The sequence below is a fragment of the Sinocyclocheilus grahami genome, unplaced genomic scaffold, assembly GCF_001515645.1.
Source record: "Sinocyclocheilus grahami isolate Dianchi unplaced genomic scaffold, SAMN03320097.WGS_v1.1 scaffold769.1, whole genome shotgun sequence".
Taxonomy (NCBI): domain Eukaryota; kingdom Metazoa; phylum Chordata; class Actinopteri; order Cypriniformes; family Cyprinidae; genus Sinocyclocheilus; species Sinocyclocheilus grahami.
This window is the reverse complement of record NW_015505948.1, coordinates 582,816-609,024: the sequence shown is the minus strand read 5'-3', so window position 1 is coordinate 609,024 and position 26,209 is coordinate 582,816. Positions and strand designations below refer to the sequence as shown.

At 36.5% G+C, this 26,209-nt stretch overlaps 3 protein-coding genes across 5 annotated transcripts in view; 2 read left to right on the top strand and 1 right to left on the bottom strand.

The window, feature by feature from the left end:
• or95a1 (odorant receptor, family 95, subfamily A, member 1) overlaps nucleotides 1–2,359 on the top strand; it is a 6,352-nt gene extending 3,993 nt beyond the window's left edge. Inside the window, exons 2-3 of the mRNA XM_016245807.1 lie at nucleotides 1,197–1,206; nucleotides 1,388–2,359. Coding sequence (XP_016101293.1) covers nucleotides 1,409–2,359 — 951 coding nt within the window. The 5' untranslated portion in view covers nucleotides 1,197–1,206; nucleotides 1,388–1,408. The remainder of the gene's footprint in view (nucleotides 1–1,196; nucleotides 1,207–1,387) is intronic.
• Nucleotides 2,360–4,405: 2,046 nt separating this feature from the next.
• Nucleotides 4,406–12,474, top strand: p4ha3 (prolyl 4-hydroxylase, alpha polypeptide III). Of its 3 annotated transcripts, none has more exons than XM_016245830.1 (13): nucleotides 4,406–4,519; nucleotides 5,395–5,549; nucleotides 5,711–5,934; nucleotides 6,541–6,684; nucleotides 7,409–7,460; nucleotides 8,203–8,366; nucleotides 8,973–9,149; nucleotides 10,017–10,081; nucleotides 10,291–10,450; nucleotides 10,643–10,705; nucleotides 10,839–10,907; nucleotides 11,354–11,450; nucleotides 11,871–12,474. In XM_016245830.1, the coding sequence occupies exons 2-13, from the start codon at nucleotides 5,507–5,509 to the stop codon at nucleotides 11,939–11,941; spliced, it is 1,329 nt and encodes a 442-aa protein (XP_016101316.1). In that variant the 5' UTR covers nucleotides 4,406–4,519; nucleotides 5,395–5,506; the 3' UTR covers nucleotides 11,942–12,474. The 3 variants fall into 3 exon arrangements, with proteins under 3 accessions (XP_016101316.1, XP_016101313.1, XP_016101315.1); XM_016245827.1 differs by having other exon boundaries at nucleotides 4,406–4,731; XM_016245829.1 differs by lacking the exons at nucleotides 10,839–10,907; nucleotides 11,354–11,450; nucleotides 11,871–12,474 and having other exon boundaries at nucleotides 4,406–4,731; nucleotides 10,606–10,653.
• A 3,118-nt stretch (nucleotides 12,475–15,592) lies between these two features.
• LOC107561371 (serine--tRNA ligase, mitochondrial-like) lies at nucleotides 15,593–25,752 on the bottom strand. Its single transcript, XM_016245806.1, has 8 exons — nucleotides 25,452–25,752; nucleotides 25,230–25,328; nucleotides 19,290–19,430; nucleotides 18,951–19,005; nucleotides 18,590–18,653; nucleotides 18,401–18,506; nucleotides 17,967–18,032; nucleotides 15,593–15,670 (listed from the first exon to the last, which is right to left on the bottom strand). The coding sequence occupies exons 1-8, from the start codon at nucleotides 25,716–25,718 to the stop codon at nucleotides 15,593–15,595; spliced, it is 876 nt and encodes a 291-aa protein (XP_016101292.1). The 5' UTR covers nucleotides 25,719–25,752.
• Between the last annotated feature and the right edge of the window lie 457 nt (nucleotides 25,753–26,209).

Genomic DNA, 26,209 nt, shown 5'->3' with positions numbered 1-26,209 from the left:
AAAATGTCACTGTTTAAAGTATACTTACTGTATATTGTAAAATGCAAGTGGAATACTGTAATATTGTATGAAGCATTACAGAAAGTATACAGTATTACAGTACAGTGCCTATTGTTAGATTACATACCTGTTCTGTTGACAAAAAATTCTGAATGATTAAGGACACAGTTGTTCTCCTAACATTTGGCTGCACCCTTCGACCAGCATCGGCCATTGTAAGCCCATGATTGAGAACGTGGTCTACAAGTGTGGCTCTTATCTAATCAGGAACACGCATATGTCCTCGGCCTCTTCTGCCTCTTCCTCTGTTTTGCCTCCCAACTCCTCTGCTACGCAGCCTCACTCCTCTTCCTCTTCTTCTTCTCTCTGGCTGTTGACCCCGTCCAATTCCTTGTCCTTCCATTGTCAGACACTGAAACATTGTGTTGCGCTCCAGCTATATACAGTATATACTTGCCAGTTGATGGTTCATGAGATGCACCTTCGTTAGAGAAAATCAAGATTCACCTGGGAGCAATTTACCAATGCAGGACAGATTTTAGAAAAAAAGTATAATGGAAAAGTATAGAAATATGCTTGACATATTATGACAACTTGTTCAACCATTTTGCATGTAAAGACTTATGCTATGAACTAATGCCTAAATGTTGTGGGGGGTGAGACTATTCAACAGAGACCCATTATAATACATTTTGATCAACATGACATAAGCAATTGATAATGTAGGAAACAGCAGAGAATTGTACATAATCATTTGCATGGATGTACCAAAGCATTTGCAACTTGTTCAAAGAAATGAGAAACTGCTTTTTTGATGTGCACAAGTGACACAATGATGTGAAGATTGAACAGGTAGTTTTGAGAATTTCAATTCTGATCTGAGAAATGTACCAAAGTGACTGAGAAAAACTGTAAATGTATAAACATATTTTAAAAAGCATATAATTATTATCCATTATTTTTCAAAAGCACATTGCCTATTGATTCACAAACACTCTTTCAAGTTACAGCCAACTCGATTTGTTTTGTTTGGATTGTTTGGTTGTTAATTGCTATAATGATGCTTTGCATTCATAGCGTGAAATTAATCCATCCTTTGGGAAAACAAATCCCATTCCTTTGTCATGAAGCAAATCTTCAGCAGTATAAAAGTGGGCTGCCCATCTCTAATTATCTTTTAATTTCTCTTCCAACAGAGGCAGTGTGGTGAGTGATCAAGCGTAAAAGTTTACTTCATGAATGGAAATCAGATCAGATGCAGAATCTCCTATTAATAATCCAGTGAACATTACATTAGACGTTTGAGATACCTACTGCTTTATTCTATACTGTTCTCATGTACCACATTCCAAGCTAAATACATTTTCTTTTGCAAACTTCCTTTCAGCTCTGCAGAGTGCTTGAAACCATGCAGAATCTGACAGACCTCCCAGGCAACACGACGTCCAGCATTAACATCTCTGTCATTGTGAAGGTCTGTGTGGTGATTCCGTTCTTCATTGCCTTCCTGTTCTTCATCCTCCTGACGCTGTACACCTTTGCATCTCACAGGCAGTTCTTTGACAGCTCCCGTTACATCCTCTTCACCTACATGCTGATCAACGACACCTTGCAGCTGCTCTCCTCTGTATCCCTTTTCTTGCTAGTGATGAGTTTTGTACAATTTGCAATCGTCTTCTGTGCTCCATTGCTGTTTGTGTCCACTGCTACCTTTCTAAACACCCCACTCATCCTTTCCACCATGTCATTGGAGCGTTACGTGGCTATTTTCTACCCGCTTCACCGTCCTGCCATCTGGAGACCTGAATGGATTTGGATCATCGTTCTAAGCCTCTGGATCATCAGCTGTATTCTGCCCACCGTTGACTTTGTCTTGATGCGGCTCAAGCCGAACGTAGATGTCCGTTCGACCCCTGTGCTCTGCAAAACTGCTGTGCTCAATGCTTCTCCCATTCAGGCTTTGTTCAAAGTCAGCCTCAACGGGATCTTCTTTGCAGTGGTCGCTGTGGTCATCCTCTTCACGTACATTCGGATCCTGTTGGAGACCCGGCGGATGCGGCAGGACCGGGCGTCAGTGAGGAAGGCTCAGCACACAGTGCTGCTTCATGGGTTCCAGCTGCTCCTCAGCGTGATGGCCTTCTCCCAGCCTGTCGCAGAACTCTTTCTTTTCCAGCGTGTAAACTTGTCTCAAGCAGATATGTCTTTTATCTATTATTTCTGCTTCATCCTGCTTCCACGCTTTCTGAGCCCGCTCATTTATGGCCTTAGAGATGAGAGCCTCAGAAGCTATATGAAGAAAGTCATGCCTTGTTATGGTGCACGTATTGACCCACATAAAGAAGTCAAAATAACTAAATAAAAGTAACTAAAAGATTGATCTATCTATCTATCTATCTATCTGTCTGTCTGTCTGTCTATCTGTCTATCTGTCTGTCTGTCTGTCTGTCTGTCTATCTGACTGTCTGTCTATCATCTATCTGTCTATCTGTCTATCTGTCTATCTGTCTTTCTGTCTATCATCTTATCTGTCTGTCTGTCTATCTATCTGTCTATCTGTCTGTCTGTCTGTCTGTCTGTCTGTCTGTCTATCATCTATCTATCTATCTATCTATCTATCTATTTATCTATCTATCATGTTTGGATTGCTAAATATATTTTTAAAAAATGTTAGCTAAAAAAGTTGAATAATAATAATAATAATGTTATACCCATGTTAGATCATTTTAGGTGGAAATTTGACAGTGTAAAAAATAATTACATTAAGATCTTAATGTAATTTAGGAATTTCATTCTTTAATTGATGTGCATTATTTACTGTAAAAGCAGATTGAGAAACTTTGAGAATGAAAATATATTCAGTTCTGTGAAAATATCATTCAGAATTTCATTGTGAGAAGGTTCATGTCAGACAAATGAAGCGTAGTAATAATAATAATAATAATATAATTTGGTCTAAAGCAACACAAAAGTTTGTGGTTGGTAAGATTTTATTTTATGTTTTTGAAAGTCTTTACATTTACATAATCTTGATCAAAAATACAGTAAAACAGTAATACTGTGACATTATTTAAAAAAACTTTTAAAATGTAATTTATTCCTCTGGATTTTCAGTAGTGATTTCTTCAGTCTTCAATGTTGCAACCATCCATCAGAAATCATTATATTATGCTGATTTGGTGTTCAAAAAACATTTCTTATTATTATCAATGTTGGAAACCAGTTGTAATGCTTAATATCTTTTGTGTAAACCATGATGTTTTTATGATTCTTTGATGAGAACAGATGAATGAGAAATCTGTTGTAACATTATAAATGTCTTTACTGTCACTTTTACTGTCAATTTGCTGAATAAAAGTATTCATTTCTTTAAACTTAACTTTGAACTTACTGACCCTAAACTTTTGAACTGTAGTGTATAACATACATGATCTAAAAGTATATTTGTGAAAATGTGAATATACTACAGTATGTAGAAATGGAGGCTGTCATCAGGTAAAAACAAATCTGACCATTTATGATGCTCAATGTCATTTGTTAGCCTACTGCAATCTATCTGCATGTCATATAAAATATTCACCACGGCCATCACATTTTTATACTAAACTGTTTGGAAGAAATTTGAAATAGATACTTTGCATTTTGGAATGTTTGCTGTAAATAAGTATCTTATTCATACACATAAATATCTTACATGTGAGATTAAAATAAGCACATCCCATATCATAGTACAGTGTTTCCCAAGTGTTCCGTGATAGGTTGTCAGGTGTGCTATGGAAAATTATCAAATTAAAATAAATAAATGTATAATACTACAAGCTGTCAGGCGGAAACTTCATATCTCTACATTTCTTTTTTTTTTTTAATCAATGCTATTGGTCATCTTTACGTCTGTTTGTGGGTTTTACAAATATTTAACCCATGAAAAGAGGCTGTGACTAAAACTCGTAACGCCATTGGATCCTCAGACTGTTGGCAAGACCTTATAACTATATGTATAACCTCATAACAGTATGGAGATAGATCTCTGCTTGTTTGCATTGCAAGGGTAAATAAAGAGCTGATGTTTGAATAAATAAAGCATTTTCTTCACTCAAAAAACACTGTCTATTAAGGCTTTTTTCAGTTTACCAAACAACAGTAAGACAAAACAGATTTCCATTATTCGCTGGTAAAAAAAATCTCATAAGTATGCAAAATGTGGCATGACATTTCTGCAGTTACATCTATACGTGCTTTTCAGTTCTTATATTACCCATAACACCTTGTTTGTGACAGCTATCTTTTGACTTACAGTGTGAATACAGGATGAACCTGCAGTTTTTAAAATATCTGAAAAAGTCAAGTGACTCTCTCTCTCTCTCTCTCTCTCTCACACTCTCACACACACACACACACACACACACACGTACTTCTGATGGCTCATCATGAGATGTGCACGTTCTTTCATGTCCTGCGTGAGAACATAGTGCGCTTAAGAAGAATGAAAAGCTGTGGAATAACGCATTCGGCGCATTAATATGTAAGACCTCTTAAACATCTACCTTACAAGATGTCTTCATACGTTAGTCTCTTAATATTTTTATACGTAGTTAATATATCTGACAAATCGTTCGGTGAGATGTTCACTTCAGTGATGAGCGTGAAGCAAGCCGTTTTCGCTGAAAGACAACTCCTCGATTATTTAAGAACTTACTTAGAAAACGAAATACAAAGACTTGACGATATCAAAAGGTAAGAAAACGTAATTTGATCATTTATTTAAATGTATTAAAGCCTCAATTAAGTTATTAAGCAATATAAATAGGTACAACAAGATGTGGTCATGTTTAATCGTTACACTGTAAGAAATATCGGTGTTTTAAAAGTTGTACGACAGTAGGCTATATTTTAAGAACCATGCCAAACTTTGCTCAACAAAGCCAGCGAATTTGTTTTCAGTTGTGTTATATTGAATCAAATACTTTTCTGTTCTACAAGTCATATTCTGTTCAGATATTAGCATTTTGTTGTTGTTATTTATTTATTTAAAAATTGTATTAGGCCTAATATAAAAATTAAAACGGCAAAATTGTAAAGGGGCATTTCTGTATCATGTTGTTTTGTTAACATGAAAACTATGCCAACACTGAAGCTGAGAGAACAGTTGTCGTTTTAATTCAATCTGATTGATTTGTTGTTATTATGTTTAACGTTTTATATCAGGGCTGTCCAAACTCGGTTCTGGAGGGCCGGTGTCCTGCAGAGTTTAGCTCTTAGAGTTTAGCAGAGTTTAGTGTTGAGGCAAGTTGGAGCTAAACTCTGCAGGACACCGGCCCTCCAGGACCGAGTTTGGACAGCCCTGTTTTATATAATTCAAAAATTGCAACCAAGTAATAATTCTTTGATCTTTTTTAGATTCTTCTCAAGAGTCACATCATTGCACAGTGGGATATACAATGATCCATCAGCTACCATAGCTAATCCAATTGTTGCATTCAAGCTGGTCAAAAGACTCAAATCTGAATGGATGAATGTTGTCCATAGCAATGAAGCCCAAGAAAATATTGACGGTAGCTAGCTTACCTTCACACACATACTCATTTCAGAAAAGCCTTGATCCGTACAGCTTCAAAACTGTAACTGTAGCTTCATGTGCTTTTTTCACTGTACTGGCTTGCTTCTCTTACTCAATTCTACCCCATCACAACCCCCATTTACTGTTTTCGTTAAGGCCTTAGGGAGGGCTACAGGAGAATGGAAGGCAGCTTACCCAAGCTGGAAGACCTTCAGGGAGCAGCGCAGGGGCTGATGAGACTTCAGGATGTGTATGATCTACATGTGGAGGGCCTTGTGCGAGGTCACTTCCAGCAAATCACAAATGGAAATGCTGTTGATATTTACAAACCTCCTGTGTCTGATACGCTATCTGGGGATGATTGCTTCCTTATTGGAAAGGTAGGACACACTGCATTATTTCCAGTCTGCAAAGCATAGCATGGCATTAAAGCTAATCATTTCTTATTTGTCACAAGCTTAACTCTTAGAGGGCTCGAACACTACTGCCCACGCTCTCGAAGTTTGGAATGTGTTGTGAATCGCTGGGAAAACCTCTGGAAAAATGTGTTCAGAACGTGTTCCCGCTTGAGCTTAATGTTATTTCCTGATGTAGATTCCATACTGCTCAATTTTGTTTAGTCACTGACTCACTGGTGCCTCTTTTGTGGTGAATATCATACCAAATGATTTATACTTTTATTCCTTCATGCAAAAAGAAAAGCCCTGTTTTGTTGCCTTCTTGTAATAAGTACCATCTGTTCTCTTTACCAACACCCGAACATCTACCAAATAAAATATGCTGTTTGGCCAACACTTGGCAACTTCTTTTAACATTCATAAAGTAACACATTGAATAACCAGTGACTAAATGGTTTTTGACTGAATTGTGTAAGAAGCATTTTGAGTCCAAGTGTCAGATATGTGGTTTGTCGTCATCTTTTTAGCTTTTTTCCATTTCCATGTCATCTTTGTTATGCTACATCTGTGAGAGCTTTATGTTTGTAGGTGTCCTATGATTTGGAAGATTACTACCATTCTGTGCAATGGTTTGAGGAGGCAGTTCGTCTCTTTCGAGGAACAGAATGGAGTCCAGAAAATGAAGGCACACTTGAAGATGCCCTTGACCATTTAGCTTTCTCTCATTTTAAGGTATGGCACTTCTTATAAAATAAATATGTTTAGACCAGGTATTAAGATCCATCTTGGGTGATCTGACCCAGTGTAAACAGGGTCCTGAACAGTTTGTTAAATCACATTTGGAGGTATCAAGTAACTCACGTGACCACATTTCATAATGTACCATGCTGGTGTGTTCCAGTTCAGTTACCTAAATGAAAAACTGCCTATTTGGTTGGTTGACAGGGTTATTTTAGTTCATTAAAAATAAAAAATACTAAGTGTTAACTGAAATTAAATGCAATTTTAAAAAGTAATTTTTAATATAAAAAAGTATTTCATTTTAAATTAAATGCATTTTAAAAATCTTAAAATGATTTTATTTTAAGCTAGTTACCAAAGCAACATTTCTTTTTGTTTAGTTCAACTTGATGTACTAACTAAACTATATAGAGATGTAGTAATAATAATGACAATAAGACACAAACTTTAACTAAAATGGAAAATATAAAATATAAATGTATAAAAATATGAATTCATAAAACCAGAAACCCTCCCCTCAAAATCTGGGCTCACAGGAGATACATTTTACAAGCAGATGTAAACAGCAAAGTGTCGTGGCTGACCACTTGTGATTGGATCACTCTATGGATTTTAATAGTAGGTATAAACAGGGCCAAACATTATAATTTTTATGGATGCATTTTGCAATCTATTGAAGAATTTACACTTGTTTACTATTTTCAATGTTTTTTAGACTGGAAACATATCTTACGCCCTCAGTATTTCCCAGGAACTATTGCTTCATGGTAAACCTCTGCAGTATATCAGCCAACAGCAATGAGTGAGACATTGAGAAAAAAAGCCAAACAGATCAATTTATTTTTAACTCCTAAATAAAGATAAAAGGGATAGTTCACACAAAAATTTTAATTCTGTCATTAATTACGCACCCTCATGTCGTTCTAAACTTGTAAGACCTCCGTTCATCTTCGGAACACAAATTAAGTAAACAGTGTATGCTGTTCTGTGTCAGCTGTGTCATGTGGAAACGTTTTCTATGTTGTTTACGCTTTGATTTGAATGAAAACAACGTATCCGCATGGCACAGCTGATACAGAACAGCATACGCTGTTTACATTCAGTAGATACTCTCCAAAATGGTGCTATAGGGTGACGCGGAGGAGACAAATTGTTTACAGTAATAAAGTCATCATTTCTGTTTTCTTTGCATACAAAAAGTGTTCTCGTAGCTTCGTAAAATTACGGCTGAACCCCTGATGACACAGGGATTATTTTACCGATCTCCTTGCTACGTTTCTAGATGTTGATCGTGTTAACTACATTGCTGTCTATGGGAGGGTCAGAGAGCTCTCAGAATGCATCAAAAATATCTTAATTTGTGTTCCGAAGATGAATGAAGGTCTTACGGGTTTGGAATGACATGAGGGTGAGTAATTAATGACAGAATTTTCATTTAATTTAAATATATCAATATGTAAAATTCTTTATCATATTTGATCACAATGCAATTTCAATCTTGTCTTCTAGATCCTGTGAACAGTAGGGTACATTTCAACGTGGAGAAGTATGAGAAGCTCCTAGATGAAAGTCCGCCTGTTACTAACCAAAGTTTGGTTTTGAAAAGGCCTGACTCCACCAATCTGAGAACCAGGAATGTCTATGAGAAGCTGTGTCAAACAAAAGGTTCTCAGGTATCATTCCACACTGTGCTTGTGATTCAAACAATGTAGTGTTCACCGTTCATCAGAGCTTCTATCTTGTATTCAATACCATCTGTTCTTGGAAGTATTGCAAGCTACACAAACATTAAATGTTAGCACATACTGTATGTTAGCAAAAGAACATTTCAGACATTGCCACTCAGAAGTAATTTAAAGGTTCATTGCAATTTCTAAATGGAGTAACTTTCACTAAACTTCCGCTAAATAACTTCATATGATTCCTGTCATAAAAAGAGGAAGTACAAAAAGCAGCAAAAGTCAAAAGTTATGGCAAATCCTCTGAGGAGTTTGGTAGAATTCCTCCCATGACAGCATGAAGAAAATTGCACAGCAGTCAGATGTGGATCATGAAGAAGGTCAGATGAAACAATGACCTGCTTTAAATGTTAAGTGTGTAATTTCCGCACAACTAGTGGCACCAAGTGGAATTTCAGTCTGTTTAGGCTACTCAATCATGTTGGACAGTGACAACATAGGCTCAAACAATGGTGTACTTGTGAACTTGGTACTTGTCTGTCTGTATAACAATAGTTTCTTGTATAATAATTTACTGTATAAATTACTTTCTTTTTACAGCCAAAGCATTTTGAGAATCCAAGCTTGTTCTGTGACTTTTTCACCAATGGCAACCCTGGCCTACTTCTGCAACCAATTAAACGAGAGCTAATCAGCCTGCACCCTTATGTTGTACTCTTCCATAGCTTTGTCACCCGAGCTGAAGCTAAAAGCATCAGAGAATATGCCGTTCCAGGGGTGAGTGCCTTTATGTGGAAACATACAGAATTGGATATGCAATGGGCATTTTACCAAGATGTAGAAGTAATTTGTTTAAAATTAAACAAGGCATCACTAATAATGCAGCATGCTGTCTTTGATATTAAATACAAGCAAGAATGAGTGAATTTGGACCATAACTGGGATGTTATTAAGTCCTTTACATTACTTAGATCATTTTTGGTTTGAGGGATAATGGTTGGCAAAGACTAGAGCCAACTTATTGCCAGTTCTCAGCTGAGTTTTTCCTGCTTCCATTTTCTAATTTGTTCTTTTCTGAACAATATATTTTTCACTCACTTTTCATCTTACTGCTTTAACAAACTATGCATGCCAGTTACTGGCCAGCTCAACATGGAGAGACTCTTTAAAATGTCTGTATGAAGCCAGTTTCTCAAGAGATACACAAACTTTTGTGTGCTAGTTTTTCTTCCTTTTCCAGGCATATTTAATCATACAACATATGCCAGCGTTAAACTGAGCTGGAGAGAAGATGAAGAGCACATTATGAGAATAAGTCATGCGGTCGGAATCAACTGTGCTCACAGCTCGTCAGTTATTCCACCCAGAGTGTTTTTCTTTTCTTTTTTTTTTTTCTTTTTGTGGGAGCAGACTGAGCATTAAATCATGTGTTTCCGTCCTTTTTTTTGTGCTGGATTGAAACTCCCTGCTAGTAGTTCTGTTTTTTTCTTTTTTCTTTTTGGAATTCTCACATAACAGAGACTGCAAGGGAACATTTTGTTTTGATCCTGTCTATTTGTACTTTTTCTAAGTCTCTGTCTGTATCTCTCTGTCTCTGTCTGCATCTGCATCATTTAAATTGATATATTTCATGTTTTCCTTCAGCTCAGAAGATCAGTGGTGGCATCAGGAGTGAATCAGTCCACTGCGGAATATCGCATCAGCAAGAGGTACAAGTATTTTTTTTAAGAAAACAGTTAAATCAGCTCATCTATATGCTAGTGCACTACTAAATATTTAAAACCAACATATCTCAATGGTAAATAATACAAGTAATAATATATCCCATTTCTAATAATATCCCATTTTTTCTCTTTTTGTACTTCCTTAAAGTGTAAAGTGGCTCTGACATTACAATTTTTTGTCAATGATCTTTTAGTGCATGGCTTAAAGAATCAGCCCATGGAGTTGTGGGCAAAGTGGACCAGCGCATCACTATGGTCACTGGGTTGAATGTGCAGCCTCCTTATGCTGAATATCTCCAAGTTGTAAATTATGGCATTGGGGGACACTATGAACCTCATTTTGACCATGCCACAGTGAGTAACAAGAATTTTTTTACTCTATATTTTCCAAAACATTCACGTACGAAAGACATTTTCAAAAATTCAGAAATACTAAAGTGTTTTTCAATGCAGACATTTTCTATTGATAATTATTTTTGTATGTACATTCATTGTGTGTCATGATGCAGACCCACTGGATAATATGATTTTTTTTTTTAATGGCAGTCTGACTCTAGTCCATTGTACAGACTAAAAACTGGGAATCGTGTGGCTACGTTCATGATGTATGTAAGTAAATAATAGTTCAGCTCTTGATTTCTTACTTTTTTAATTAAAAAACAATATCTTGCCAATTTAGTTTGGAATGAGAAAGTGAGTATGTGAGTTTTGGAAGCACTGAACAACCTTTTTCCATCTTTAGCTGAGCTCTGTGGAAGCAGGAGGATACACAGCCTTTATTTACGCTAACTTCAGTGTTCCTGTAGTGGAGGTATAGAATCCCATACATCATTCTTTACTCTGCACAGCTTTCAGAATGCCATTCCCTGCAATTCTGAGTGATAACAGATTGTTTGCAATTGAGGTCAGACATTTAATTGGATATCCTGTTACAACAAAAGCTTTAGGGTTGGGAGTCAGTGTTGTTTCAATAAATGAGCTGTTGAAGAAACCTGATAGATAGCTATCTAGAATTTTGAACTTTCACCTCCAGGCACTCAGGTTTTCACCACCCACTAAGGGGATTTTATCCCAGCAATAGTTGTACCTTAATAGAGGTTCAGGATTTTGGCTATTACATACAAAGTCAAATAAGCATTTATACTACAGAATATAACTATATTACGATTTTTCTTATGTTACATGATTTACAGTATCAACTGATAGGTTGCAATGAGTATATTTGTCATTTTCATTTTTTATGTGATCACTTTCCAGAATGGTGCTCTCTTTTGGTGGAATCTTCATAGAAATGGTCAAGGAAATGTTGACACACTTCATGCTGGCTGCCCTGTTATTGTTGGCGATAAATGGGGTATGATTGTTGTATCACGTGATGTCTTGTTATGTATCACATATTATATCCAAAGCCACTTACATTGCATTCAAGGTATACATCTGTTAAGTTGGTTTGATATAAATTCCCTGGAAAATCAAACCCATGAATTTGGTGTTGCTAGTGCCATACTCTACTAATTGAGCAATAGGAATGCTCAAACTGCAGGTAACAACTCTGGAAAAGAAGCGTGGAAAATTAAAACAGCAAAGGAAAAATGTGAACCTTCAATGAAAAGTTCTGCTATTATTTACTTATATACTGTCCTGTTAAGCAAAAAAAAAACATTCAAAATGTCCTTATATTCATGTGCTATATTCCAAGACATTTGAAGCCTTATATTTTCTATAAAAAACATACCAATATTAACCAAATTAGTCGCTGTCTTTTCTTTTCTAGTTGCCAATAAGTGGGTTCATGAGTATGGGCAGGAGTTCCAACATCGTTGTAGCCTTAATCCTGAGGAATGAAGAAAGCAATAGACCATTTAAAGTACAAGAGTCAACCCCCTTGAAGGAGTAACATTGGCAAGCGATGGAATGAAAAGCTGAAGAGGGGGGGAGAGATGTCTGCATTCATGAGTGATTTGAGACCACAGCTTTAAGGAGAGTGACACATTGATAATTCTCATGGCTGTCTAAAGAGCACAGGGAAATAAAGAGATTGCCATAGTGTATGTATGTGTGTGTGGGTTAAAGAGTGGTTTGGCATACAGCCCTAAGGGCAAGCTGACCTTTTCTTCCTGCTTTCCAAGATAAATTCCAGAATGTTTGATGAAAATGTAAACTACAGATGTTTACGTGTATATACACACACACACACACCAAAATGAATAATTTGCCCACTTGGATGTTTCTTAATTTTGAGACACTACTTGTATCTAGTGCAAATCTGGTACAACAGTAAGTTGTTTGTGGTTGCAAAGTAACTCACATGAATGTTATAAACATATAAATAAACAATTACAGTTTTTCTGAATTGCTAAAACACTAAAACCCCATCTCTGAACCAAATTCTCACTAGCTTAAACCAATTTGTCGAATAAAGCACTCTTTCTGCTAAACCTTAAACACATTTAAGACAATATTATAATATGAATAAAAAACTGTAATCGTTACTTGTGATGTGGACAGTCTTCAGTCTAGACTCAAGCACAAAGACATGATGCTGAGACAGAATTACAGTAATCTCTCATCACCCTGATTTGACAGTTGCACAGCTTACAGTATTTGAGTGTACTGTAACATGTTCAGAATGTTGTTGTGTTGTGGAAAACAATGTGTTTAATGTTAATGTTGCACTTTATTCCTTTTTGTGTTTGGAACTGTTATTGGATGTTCAAGTGTATATGGAAAGAGGCTCCACCCCCTGGGGGTGTGTGTAAGGGGAAACTGAGAGAAGGGGGTCAGAAGAGTGCCTCGCTGGTACAAGTGCAGTTCTCTCTCAAGTCGGGGTGTGTACGGCGTGGGTTGTGGCCGACAGCAGCCCAAATAAACACCCCTTTTGCATCAAAAATGCCTTGTCCTTGTCTGAGAACACTACAATACTATTCATTTATTTGACCTTTTTGTCCTTTGCAGATGGACTGCAGTATTTTTGCAGTATCCAAGTGCAGAATATATACAAACATTCAATATTCAGCACAATACTATTCTTGCAGTACATACAGTAGGCCTATACAATCTATTAACCTTGCTCAGTTGCAATTACTATACTTTTTTACAGAATTGCAAAATTGTTTACTCGATACACTGTACTTTTTTTCTGTAATGTTCTGGATGCTGTGTTCTCCAGTTTTCTCTGTAGTGTCTAATGAATGCTCTGTAGTGTTTATTTTATTGACTCATGAGTGTGTGATCTGAGAGCACCGTTTGATTTTGAGTGCAAGTGAAGTGGTTTTGCACTGATTGTTTGATTTTGATGGAAGAGTCGGAGGTTTTGTGAATTTAGTTTGAGGATTGGATTTGTGTTTAAGGTTACGAGAAAATGAGTGATGGTTTCAAGAAACGTGTTTTAGCAATTCAGAAAAACTAAACGAGATAACCTTTTTTGTAAAGTATTTAATTTACCTCAAAATAGGCGTTTTTGTTTGTATAATGTATCATTATATACTTTGTAACATAGCTAGGATATAAAATATCAAAATAGTAATAGCTAAATTATTTAAATATGATGTAAATGTGCTAATAGCTGTCATCAAGTGTGGAGCTGACAGTTATTATGTGTAGAAGATCAGTGATTGTAAAAACCTGAATGGTATCTTGTTTCCAGGCAGAACGTTAAAGAACGCGCGACACACCTACCGGAAATCCTGTATAATTCAACCAATCCGATGGCAACTTCGAAACTCCTGAAGTATTTCCACTTTTGTGTGCCATATGCATCAGACGTTTAGCCAACAAATAGGCGTGACGTCTGAGGCTGAGACTAAATAGAGACCAATGTCTTCTGCTGTTGGAATAATATAAGGGTTGCTTGATTAGACACACATGCTTTATCTAGGGATTGTCCTCACTATGCTAACCAGGTACATGCCTTGCTCTCTGAAACTCTCTACTTATTATTATAATTATTATTGTGAGACTCCTGTATTGGTTGAACTTACAGTTTTCCCGATGGCTAACACACTATAACTGATTCATTTGGCCCAACTTTCCAAACCATTCATACAGTTCTCGAAACAAAGACACATTTCTCAAAACCTTTAACACATTTCACCTGTTTGCACACACGTTCCAATTTGCTCAGTGTTTTCTGCAAAACTCTCAAAACGCCATAATTTTGCACAGGTTTAAACATGTTCTCATTCAGAAAACACAAACACACAATATAATTAACTCAAGCATCAAAAAATGAACTCAGACAGTGCACATTTATGCATATGTGAACATTCAGTAGCAAAACTGATGACACACAGGTCAGAATCTCAGGATGTTATGCACAAGAGCACAAGTGATTATGAGTTTTGGAAAATTAATCCTGCTAGTGGGAGACAAAGAGGAATAGGAGGGGGAAATAAAAATGAAGTGGATGAGGTCAAAAGTCATTTGTTTCTGATGAAATACAAAGCAACAATAGTTGACCATGTTCTTCTGCATGGACTGACCATGAGGGAAGTTAGCCTACAGGCTCATCTACAAGGTTTCATTACTACTTACACATACAATATGATTGGAACGTGTGTATAAACAGTCATACAGAATCAGTTATAGTGTGTTAGCAATCGAGAAAAACTGTAATTATTCATTCATTATTTATTTCTGTAAAGTATAACTGACAGTATATTCCAATGTGTGTTTACTGTATATTCAGTTGTTTGGTCTTTGAACTTTTCTCTTGTAGTGCTTTTCATCTACTGTAAGATCTCTTTACAGAAGTGTAATGACAGTAAAGGTTTCTTAAAGTTTATTGCTGAATTTTACTGTATCTGCACCCTTATATTTATGTTGTATACTGTAACAAAAGGATTCCTATTTCCCAAAAGGAGGTTTTGTAACAGTGTTTTGAATTGTTGAATTGAAACAGGTTTGTGTATCATCTGAGGCAAATCTTGAGTCTGACAAAAGAGAACATGTTTTTGACTAAACTATTTGATTTTGACCTGGAAGTTTGCACAAGTTGGTGTGTAGTTTTGAGATTGTGTTTATAGTTGTGAGAAAATGGTGAATTGTTTCATGAATTGTGTGTTAGCAATCGAGAAAAACGGTATTACAGTTTTTTTTCAACTGCTTACACATATTTTCCAAACTTTGCCTCTTTTTTTCTTTACTTTATACACAAATCCAAGAATTGCACACATACGATGCAAAACGCCTCACATCTCTTGTTTTCTTGTGAAAATGAAGCACTGCATTCAAAATATTACAAACACATCTCAAAAGCAAACATTTGCAAACACCTTTGCCGTAATATTAATTCCTGTTAGATTTTTGTGTGTTGCATAGATAATTGTGTGTTGTGTTTTGAAAACTGAGTCTAAGGCAGAGAATTAGTGTATGGATTTGGTGTGTGGTTCTGGTGTTTGAGTGTTAGGTTTCAACAATTGTGTGACAAGTTTTGGTGTGTAAGCAGCTGAAGGAAAAAAAACTGTAAAATTGTGATTAAAAATAATTTAATCACAATCACAAAACAGTGGCAATCAGAGCAGTTTTCTCTGTTGAGTCTGTTGAATTTACAACAAGGAATTTAAGAGTGTACAACTAAAATTGAAAGAATGCATAAGCACAGTTCATGTGCAGCCTGATTTTTTGTGCCCGTTGACATTTGTGTCACTTGTACATGGACAACAGTGCATGTGTGAGTGATTTCAGTCAATGGAGTATACTTTGAAAGGCTTTGATGCTCAACTGTGCACTAGAATGGAGTCAGTGGAATGTGTAAAATGAACTATATCTGTATAACTGTAACGGGGCGAACGAGACGAGAGACATGTGGATCCATCTGCAAAGCTTTATTCTTAAACATAGTCAAAACAGGCAAGGGTCGGACAATGGCAAACAGGTATTTAGAGGGCAAGACAGAAGAGTGATCCAATAAACAGGCGTAGGTCGATCAACGGCGAACAATCCAAAGGATGAGGCAGGCGAGTAATCCACAGGCAGATAATAATCCAGGCGAGGTGCAAACAGAATCCAAACAACAAGACGAGAGAGAAATCCAAGACAGGCAGATTATCAGGAACAGACAATCAGGCAAGGACTAGAACTAGGAACTAGACTAAACTCAGACAGGATACTGGCTCCATAAAGTGCTACCACTAGGAGAGTGATAAATGCAGACAATACTCTGAATTCCAAGAATTGCACACACAAAATGCTAAATGCCTCACATCTCTTGCAAAATGAAGCACTGCATTCAAAATATCACAAACACATCTCAAAAGCAAACATTTGCAAACACCTTTGCCATAATATTAATTCCTGTTAGATTTTTGTGTGTTATATAGAGAATTGTGTGTTGTGTTTTGCAAAAAGTGTTTTATGAAATTGAAAACTGAGTCTAAGGCCAAGAATTAGTGTATGGTTTTGCAGACTTGGTGTGTGGTTCTGGTGTTTGAGTTTCAGGTTTCAGAAATTGTGTGACAAGTAAAGATTTTGTGTGTAAGAAATGGAAAAAAACTGTAACATGAAATAAGGAAAATGAGAGAAAGGAGAACATGTTATGACATGTAATCACATGTTTTGAGATTAGTGCCCAGAAATCCGAGTGTATTAGCCACATTGCATATTAAAACAAAAACCTCCAGGGATTGACTAATAATAATAAAAAAAAGATTCTTGATCAACTGTGAGTGCAAACAAGACACTACACAATATAAATGTATAAGTACTCTTTGCTTTATTACAGTTTTTAACAATCATTTTGTCACCAATTTCAGAACCTTTATGTCATTTTTTTAAACTCTAGACACAAAACTCAAAACTTTTAACACAGGCTGTCCAATGTTAAAAACTTTGCATATTGCATTCATATCTTTAAAGAAGCCTTGCATTCGCAGAAGCATTGGTTTAAAAAACACATTTATTATGGAACATTACTTTAGATCCCCCACACAAAATATACCCATAATTTCACTGTGTAGTTTTTAGTACAATCATTTACAGTAAGGAAAGGGGAGTATGGTGGTAGATAAGGTGATAAACTGTGGATGGGCCTGAAACCATGATTGCTCTCAGTGCCGTTGCGAGGAATTCTGGGCCCATTGCACTGATTTTGCTATGGGGTCCCCTCAAATTCACATTCAGTGGGGGGTGGTCGGGCCCCCCAGCGAACATCGTTCTGGGCCCCTCTCTCAGTGCCGTTGCGAGGAATTCTGGGCCCATTGCACTGATTTTGCTATGGGGTCCCCTCAAATTCACATTCAGTGGGGGGTGGTCGGGCCCCCAGCGAACATCGTTCTGGGCCCCTCTCAACCATGTCATGGCCAGGGTAAAGCCTGCCTCATCCAAAAATATGAATGGTTTTCATCAGCTTCCAGCTCTACCACCCTCTAAATTTACTGTAGGAGAAACAAATGCTGATAACAATGATATATAAAAAAAATTTCTCCTAGCAACAGGCATCTTGAAACCGATCATACTCAGTCCTCAGTTGCTTCACTTTAATAATCTAAACATTTAATATTGTTCATCACTTTCCATAAAAACTATGCTCCACCAATTCACTATCTCAACAAATTAGAATACTTCATAAGACCAATTAAAAAAAACATTTTTAGTGAATTGTTGGCCTTCTGGAAAGTATGTTAATTTACTGTACATGTACTCAATACTTGGTTGGGCCTCCTTTTGCATGAATTACTGCATCAGTGCGGCGTGGCATGGAGACAATCAGCCTGTGGCACTACTGAGGTGGTATGGAAGCCCAGGTTGCTTTGATAGCGGCCTTCAGGTCATCTGCATTGTTGGGTCTGGTGTCTCTCATCTTCCTCTTGACAATACCCCATAGATTCTCTATGGGGTTCAGGTCAGGCGAGCTTGCAGGCCAATCAAGCACAGTAACACCATGGTCATGGAACCATCTTTTGGTGCTTTTGGCAGTGTGGGCAGGTGCCAAGTCCTGCTGGAAAATGAAATCAGCATCTCCAATCAAATCAGCTTGTCAGCAGAAGGAAGCATGAAGTGCTCTATATATATATATTATATATTTACATTATTAAAGAATAGTTCACCCAAAAATTTAAATTCTGTCATTAATTGTTCACCCTCATGTCGTTCCAAACCCGTAAAACCTTCGTTCATCTTCTGAACACAAATTAAGATATTTGTGATGACATCTGAGAGCTCTCTGGCCAGAAGATGAACGATGGTCTTAAGGGTTTGGAATGACATGAGGGTGAGAAATTAATGACAGAAGTCATTTTTGGGTGAACTATCCCTTTAATTCCATTCATGGGTACACATTATTCCAAAAGATGAAAACATACAAACCCGTTTCTGAAGAAGATCCATGGTATAATTTTGCAAGGCAAACTGAAGTCTGGCCCCTACACCTCTCAAATAGTATGATCTGTGCCCTGACACATGGGCAAGTCGTCTAAGGGAAAAGATTAATTAAAAAAATTTATAAAAATAAAGATTTAAATAAAATTAAACCATTAGAGAAAGAAAACATCTAACCTTTGTCTTACGATGTCAAGATTCTCTCCAATTTGCAGGTGGCCTTTTGGTTTGAAATCAAATTCTGTAGTGGACACATGACAATACAGTATATTACAATACATATTGTGCAACACATCAATGCATTTGCAAAACATTTTACCAGGCACTGCCATGATAAAGATAGTTAACAACAAATATTAACTAAACTACTCTGTTAAACACTGATCTCACTAGAGAACTGCTGTCAACTGCTGCAAGAAATCAGGTACGTCAAACCTCAATGTCAATACAAGTAATGATTGCTGCTACTAACCAAAATGTATTTTTGCCCAAACAATTTAAGGAGAGGGATAATACAGTTTACATCAAATAAATGTACCTAGTTTCTGACCAACCAATTCAACCACGCTTGCCTGGCTCTCATTTCCGATGGGCTATGAGAAAAGAAAAAATTACATTCCTGTAAAATAAGTAAAAACACACCTTTGCATGTGCATGTCTTTATATACTGTTGTTTGTTTTGGTGTATATCTGATAATTGGATTTGCTTAGTTTAACATTTAATTATTTAATACCAGTTAAGAGGAATTAATTACCATTTTTTGATCAGATATCTTACTTAAACTACTACATAAAATGTCCTTTTGAACTGAAGATAAGGCATTTCCCAGGGTTTTCCTCTTTTTTTTTTATTATGAAAAGGTAAGCGGTGTCTTACCACACTTGGATGTGTTCTGTTGGGCAATTTTAGGGCATGGCAGTAATGTTGTTTCTCCAGCTCACCCTCTTGCACATACAACCGACTAAGTTTCTCTCTGATTGCTCTACCCTCTTCCCTAGCACTCGTGTACTCCTCAAACTGTCAAGTACAAAACAGAGAAAGGAAAAGAGTATTCCAATGCATAACATGCACATGATAGCAAGCAGAAACATCACTAAAATATAGTAAATATAGTAAATATATTCACAGCTTTAAATTATTCTCAAGTATTTTTTTATTCATTTACTCAAACTAAAGTCTAAAAACTTACAGAAATCAAAGAAAGCTGGCACTTACACTAGCCAAAGTAGATTTGTCAAAAAATTAAAAAAATTGACTAAAAACCCATTTTATCCAGAAATAAATACCCAGCTGCCAAATAACATCAACAATAACTTTATTTCAACATCAAGAGATTTAAAGTTAAAGACTTGGAATATAGGCTAGTGCACTATTTACATAGACTACTAACTGATTTTGTCTATTTTGCAGTGGACACCCAGTCCTCACTTACTTCCATAATACAGAAAATAACAGCCAGGGTACACACCAGAAATTGACCTTCATCGACAATTTCTGGTCAAACTGTTCATTTAAAACATATGTATACGTATATGTATGAAGCAAAGAGTATTTTTAAGAACTGTAAGTAATCACCACTTCTTGTATTTTCCCCTAAATAATTCACCTTTTAGCTTAATGGGATTGTTCACCCCAAAATAAAACACTTCTGACATTAATACTATGGAGGACAATAGCTATTGTCACCTGTTTGGTTATCAACATTCTTCAAAATATCTTCTGTGCTTAAAATAAGAAAGAAATTCATACAGTCTAAGAGAACATTTCCTTTTTTTTATACATTTAAAACATATGTATACGTATATGTATGAAGCAAAGAGTATTTTTAAGAACTGTAAGTAATCACCACTTCTTGTATTTTCCCCTAAATAATTCACCTTTTAGCTTAATGGGATTGTTCACCCCAAAATAAAACACTTCTGACATTAATACTATGGAGGACAATAGCTATTGTCACCTGTTTGGTAATCAACATTCTTCAAAATATCTTCTGTGCTTAAAATAAGAAAGAAATTCATACAGTCTAAGAGAAAATTTCCTTTTTTTTTTATATATGTGTATTCTATCAATGCCACTGCTTTTAAATCATGAAAGAAACTTTTTTTTTTGACATATGTTTGTAAATCAGTATTTTTATGTCATGTATTGAAAACAGATTTTCTACATTTATACTTCACTTAATATATGATGTTTTTAATGAAGGGATTAGAGAAGGAAGACTAAAGTAATTGCTTCTAGAGAATGTCAACAGTTTAAGAATATAAGGGGATGAACTTACGTTTTCAAATAGACTGCTGCCCAATGAACATTATGCTGTAAATGTAAGGGTTAGATTTTGACTGAGATGTTGTAAGCCAGTGGTTCCCAATCCTGGTCCTGGAGTACCCCCAACACTGCATGTTTTTTATCTCTCTCTCTCTTATCTGACACAAACAATGAGGTCCTGGGGTCTTTATCACTGACTACGTTTATGTATTCTATCAATGCCACTGCTTTTAAATCATGAAAGAAACTTTTTTTTTTGACATATGTTTGTAAATCAGTATTTTTATGTCATGTATTGAAAACAGATTTTCTACATTTATACTTCACTTAATATATGATGTTTTTAATGAAGGGATTAGAGAAGGAAGACTAAAGTAATTGCTTCTAGAGAATGTCAACAGTTTAAGAATATAAGGGGATGAACTTACGTTTTCAAATAGACTGCTGCCCAATGAACATTATGCTGTAAATGTAAGGGTTAGATTTTGACTGAGATGTTGTAAGCCAGTGGTTTCCAATCCTGGTCCTGGAGTACCCCCAACACTGCATGTTTTTTTATCTCTCTCTCTCTTATCTGACACAAACAATGAGGTCCTGGGGTCTTTATCACTGACTACGTTTACATGGACATCAGTAATCTAATTATTTACCTTATTCTAAATAAGCTAATATTATGATTATGGTGTTTACATGAGTTGCTTTTAGAATATTCCTTTCATGTTCCCGTTTTACATGTTATAGTACATAGTTCGATTAATGGCACACGTCATTACGTCCCCACGTGACGACATCTGATTTTTGATTACCTTAATCCGGCTAAAATCATAATCGAAGTAAACAGAAATCGAATTAAGACATGTGGAGTATTCCTATTTTAGTTGCATTACTGAAGTGCAGAACAGACATGTAAACACCTTAATCACATTATTACCATCGTATAGGACTTTTCGCCGCATTTTGCGACAGGATACACACAAAAGAGAGTGCTCAACCATTTGACGGCAAATAAAAGAGCTTGGACACCCGCCGTCGTCTGCACGTACGAATAATTAACTGCACTTGAAGCTTTCATAAAATTAAAAATGAAACACCCAAAACTGTACATGGCATCAAGACGAAACTATATGCTTATACGTGAAATTCTGGAGGAGACGTCGGATGGCGTCACGAAGGGACATAATGACGTGTGCCATTAATCGAACTATGTACTATAACATGTAAAACGGGAAAGTGGAGGTGTGGAGGCCAAGATGGCGGTGATGTAGGTGGTTGCGTAGTTTTTCTTCAGGGACGTTTAAGGTGAAGTGGTAATAACCTGTTGCTTAAATTGGTGAGAACGTAGAAAAGAACTAAGTAACATTTTTTTTTACGTTTCCTCCTGTACAACTTTATGCATGGGAAAGAGAGGCAGAAAGAAAACTGAGCAAGTTTGTCTCGATGCCATGTCGTCCAACACTCTTGATACGGCTGATCATATTGAAGATTCTGCATCATTTTCGAGTGGCTCAGGATTTAATCTTCAGGGTGAAACAGAATCTCAGTGGTTTGACTCATGCCCAAACTTTGACAGTGAGGTTGATGAGGTGACCCTCATAGATACTCCAAAGAAACCGGCTGCTAAAGAAACTAAACGCATGGACTCTAACGTTAGCAGGAACGCGGATGTCTTGTCTGCTATACAGGAGCTCGCTTCAAAACATGACAAGACATTGCAAAAGTTTGGATCGAAATTACCACTGAGGCAACAGCGAAACAAATCAAGAGTCTAAGCGCTACAGTGCAACAACTTGTTTTGGATGTTGGCGTCCATAAAGAGGCTCTAAATCACTCGGAATCCGAGATTCATGGCTTGAGAGAGGAAAACAAATCGCTGAAAGCAAGTGAACAGGAATGCATACAGGACGCTACAGTTGGAAGTGGTTTCTAAAGTTACATGGTGTTGCGGAAAAAGATGGGGAAGATGTCCGGAGTGTGGTCATCAACATCTAGGGGAAGGTTACTCCAGGAATCGCAGACAGGCTTCAGAACAGCGTTGACATCGCTCATCGTTTGGGCCCGAAGCGTGCCGATGGAAAGGCCAAATCAATCATAATTCTCTTTTCTTTACAACGCACCCGGGATGTCATTTGGAATGCTGCCAAAGGTTGCACATTTTTGACTGAGAACAGACTGCGTCTTTCTGAGCCACTGTCTCCTGAGGATAGAACAGCGAGAGAGAGACTTTGGCCTCTTGTGAAGAAGGCAAGGGAGGAGGGCAAAAAGGCAACCTTTCGCAATTAATTTGCTCTAATTGACGGAGAAAAAAATCTTCTATTCGACTACCGGCTAACTTGCTACCGGTAACTATTCACCGCTTCTTCTATGCAAAGGTTGGAAATGTGAAAATGGACTAGCAATTTAAAATGTACTGAAACGTCTAAATTCATTATAACAAGAAGGTTATCATATTTACTCGTTAATTATATATTATTTGATTTATTTATTCATTTATTTTTTATATAATTTCCCCCCCCCCCTCTTATTTATTAGGTCTTTTGTGTAGTTTGTTTCCTGCATACGATGATGTAGTCATAAAATTATTTTTTACATTTCACATTTTTATTTTATTTTATTTATAATTATCATTTAATTAATTACCCTTTTTTCCTCTCTTTTTTCTCATTTGTTTATCACCTTGATGCCTTGTGTGCTTTACTGGTTATTATATTATCCACCTCTCCCTTTATATCTAGAGTAAGTCTAGTAAAAGTTATCTTTTTGTCATTTTTGTTTATATTGTTCAGTTGCTCCTGTTATGGAGTACATGTTCAAATTCTTATCGTTTGTGACTTTGAATGTTAGAGGTTTGCGTGACAGTCTGAAAAGAAAAGTAATTTTTGTTTTGTTTTGTAAAAGAAGTACAGCTGATTTATTTTTTTCAAGAAACTCACTCAGGGGAGACAGATGCTAAGTTTTGGAGGATGCAATGGGGAAACTCAATTTTTTTTTAGTCATGGCAGCAACCACTCAGCTGGAACTGCTATTCTAGTTCATCGGTTTAAAGGGGCTATACTAGAAACTTTATGTTCAGATGAAGCTAGATGGGTTATTGCTGTAATTAGACAAGATAATGCCACCTTTATGGCTTGTTGTATACATGGACACAATTCTCATGCTTCCAATAGGGTATTGTTTGCTCTCATAGTGGATACTTTTAGAAAGTTGCTTAAGAAATATAATGATGCTTATTTTATAATTGGTGGAGACTTTAATGAATGTATGAACGATCTCTTGGATAGACATCCCCCTAGACCTGATAGTAGATTAAAGGGGTCATATGATGTTGCTAAAAAGAACATTATTTTGTGTATTTGGTGTAATGAAATGTGTTTATGCGGTTTAAGGTTCAAAAAACACATTATTTTCCACATACTGTACATTATTGTTTCTCCTCTATGCCCCGCCTTTCTGAAACGCATAGATTTTTACAAAGCTCATCGGTCTGAAAAGCAAGGTGTGCTGTGATTGGCCAGCTATCCAGTAAGTTATGATTGGCCGAATGCCTCAAGCGTGTGACGGAAATGTTACGCCCCTTAACATACTGTGATGATGCCCTGTCCGGCCGGAGCGATGATTCAAAAACATTAAAACCCATTATAAACGAGGCATTTGTTGCATCCAGTGGGGACATAATTATGGATTATAATGACTTATACTGTCTTTTTACGCGCTGCGTTGCATCGCGCCGCGTAAACATAAAACCATGTCTGCATTTGTGATCAGAGAAATGACAAACAACAAGCCCTACTCTACACTGCCCAAAAAACTTGCTTTAAATATAAAAAATAAAAACTCTTTAAATATAAAAAAAACTACTTACAGTCTTTGAGTCAGAACAGCCGGCATTGTAGTCTACTCTACCAGGATCGAATGCGCCTGTGTCTTTTGCAGCTTCTCATACATAACTCATCTCATACATGGTGTAGTCATGAGGTTCTAGTTCAAATTTAAAAAATGCTTCTACAAAAAAGTTTCATCAGTAGATATGGTCTTGTTTAGGGATCTGCGCCTTTGTGCATACGGACATCTGACTGCTAAATAGTGATTGTGTTTTTCAGCAATAGTGTACACCCTTAATTTAAAGAGAAAAGAAGGTCAGGGAAAAATCTGTAGATGGAAAAATCTCCATAACAGTGCATCTTTCTTTTTTTTGTACTTGTTCTTTAGTCTTTGCAACTTCAGGGATCTTATCTATGCACAATCAGCTTGTAACACAGGAAAACTTGAAATCGCATCATATGACCCCTTTAAGAGCTCATTTTGTAGCACTCTGAGGAATGTTTTGGCCATAACGACACTACCCTAGATCATGATTTTCAGACAAATACATTTAATTTGATCATTTTATCATTGAGCAGTCTGATTTTAATTTTACAGCCGAATTTCCACCACAACAGGTTTGGAACAACACGAGCGTGAGTAGAATTTTCATTTTTGGGTGAACCATCCCTTTAAATAGTTGTGCAAGTTTAGATGAATTACATATCATACTGCATACATGTGTACACTTACCACAAGAGCGCGGACTTTGGCACTGATCACATTCTTTCTCGTCTCCAAATCTGATATTTCTTTTTGCACCTTCTGTTGAAATTCCTTCCATACTGCGATCTGGACACATTGCACCACACAGATGTTCCGATTACGTGTGCACATTCATTATCTAAAAGAAGCACACGTGCAGTTCACGTAGCAGTATTGTTTTAATGAATGACATGTAATGTAGTGTCTTACGATAACTCCGACATCAGCTGCCCGCAGATCTCCTTTCCGATCCTCCACCTCCTCCTTCACCGCATCCGTCTCCTCGCACACACGCCGCATGTCCAGTTTAGGTTTGTGACTGTACCCTTCCAGCACATGCTCGTACAGACTGCTCCTGACCGGTCGAGAGGAGCAGGGTCGGCAGGGCCGTCTAACTGCACTGCTGACATTGTGTCTTAAAGACGTAAACAGACACAAAGAACAAAACCGTGAAGCTGCCCTTACGGAGGACGCCATGCTGAATAACTGTACAGGAGCCGATAGGATTCATTTCGTCCAAACGCGATTAGCAATGTGATGACTTGTTAAAATAATAATAATAATAAAGTTTAAAAACGCTATTTATTTATTTATTATTTCTTTATTCATTCTGAAAGCTTATTACACTTTGAAACTCTCAAAAATTTTCAGCCACATTATGTATATTATGGCTGCATTATTTTAGTGGAAATTATTATTAGTTTTGAAAGGACTTTTACTATGGAAATCATACTGAACTACACAAGACTTTTTTTGTATTACTGAACCGTTTGTACGACCAGTTTGGCAACAACAATATGTTTTTGCATTAGAACGTGAATGAAATAAAATGTATTAATTAATTAAATAAATAAATAAATTGATTAAATAAATGTAGTATTCTATTATGGCAAAAAGTTTTATTGCATTTTTATTTTTTCGTCCACATGAAATCAAAATTTACTTTATTTACTTTACTAGCGCACATT

Excerpts from the sequence above, each read along its gene's own strand:
- p4ha3 (XM_016245827.1), top strand. The coding sequence starts at position 4,550 with ATGTCTTCATACGTTAGTCTCTTAATATTTTTATACGTAGTTAATATA. Across the intron at positions 10,908-11,353 it reads TCAGTGTTCCTGTAGTGGAG|AATGGTGCTCTCTTTTGGTG; the intron begins GTATAGAATCCC and ends ATCACTTTCCAG. Across the intron at positions 11,451-11,870 it reads TATTGTTGGCGATAAATGGG|TTGCCAATAAGTGGGTTCAT; the intron begins GTATGATTGTTG and ends TTTCTTTTCTAG.
- LOC107561371 (XM_016245806.1), bottom strand. The coding sequence starts at position 25,718 with ATGGCGTCCTCCGTAAGGGCAGCTTCACGGTTTTGTTCTTTGTGTCTG. Across the intron at positions 19,431-25,229 it reads CCAAAGTCCGCGCTCTTGTG|TTTGAGGAGTACACGAGTGC; the intron begins GTAAGTGTACAC and ends TGTACTTGACAG. Across the intron at positions 18,654-18,950 it reads ATTGGTTGGTCAGAAACTAG|AATTTGATTTCAAACCAAAA; the intron begins GTACATTTATTT and ends TGTCCACTACAG.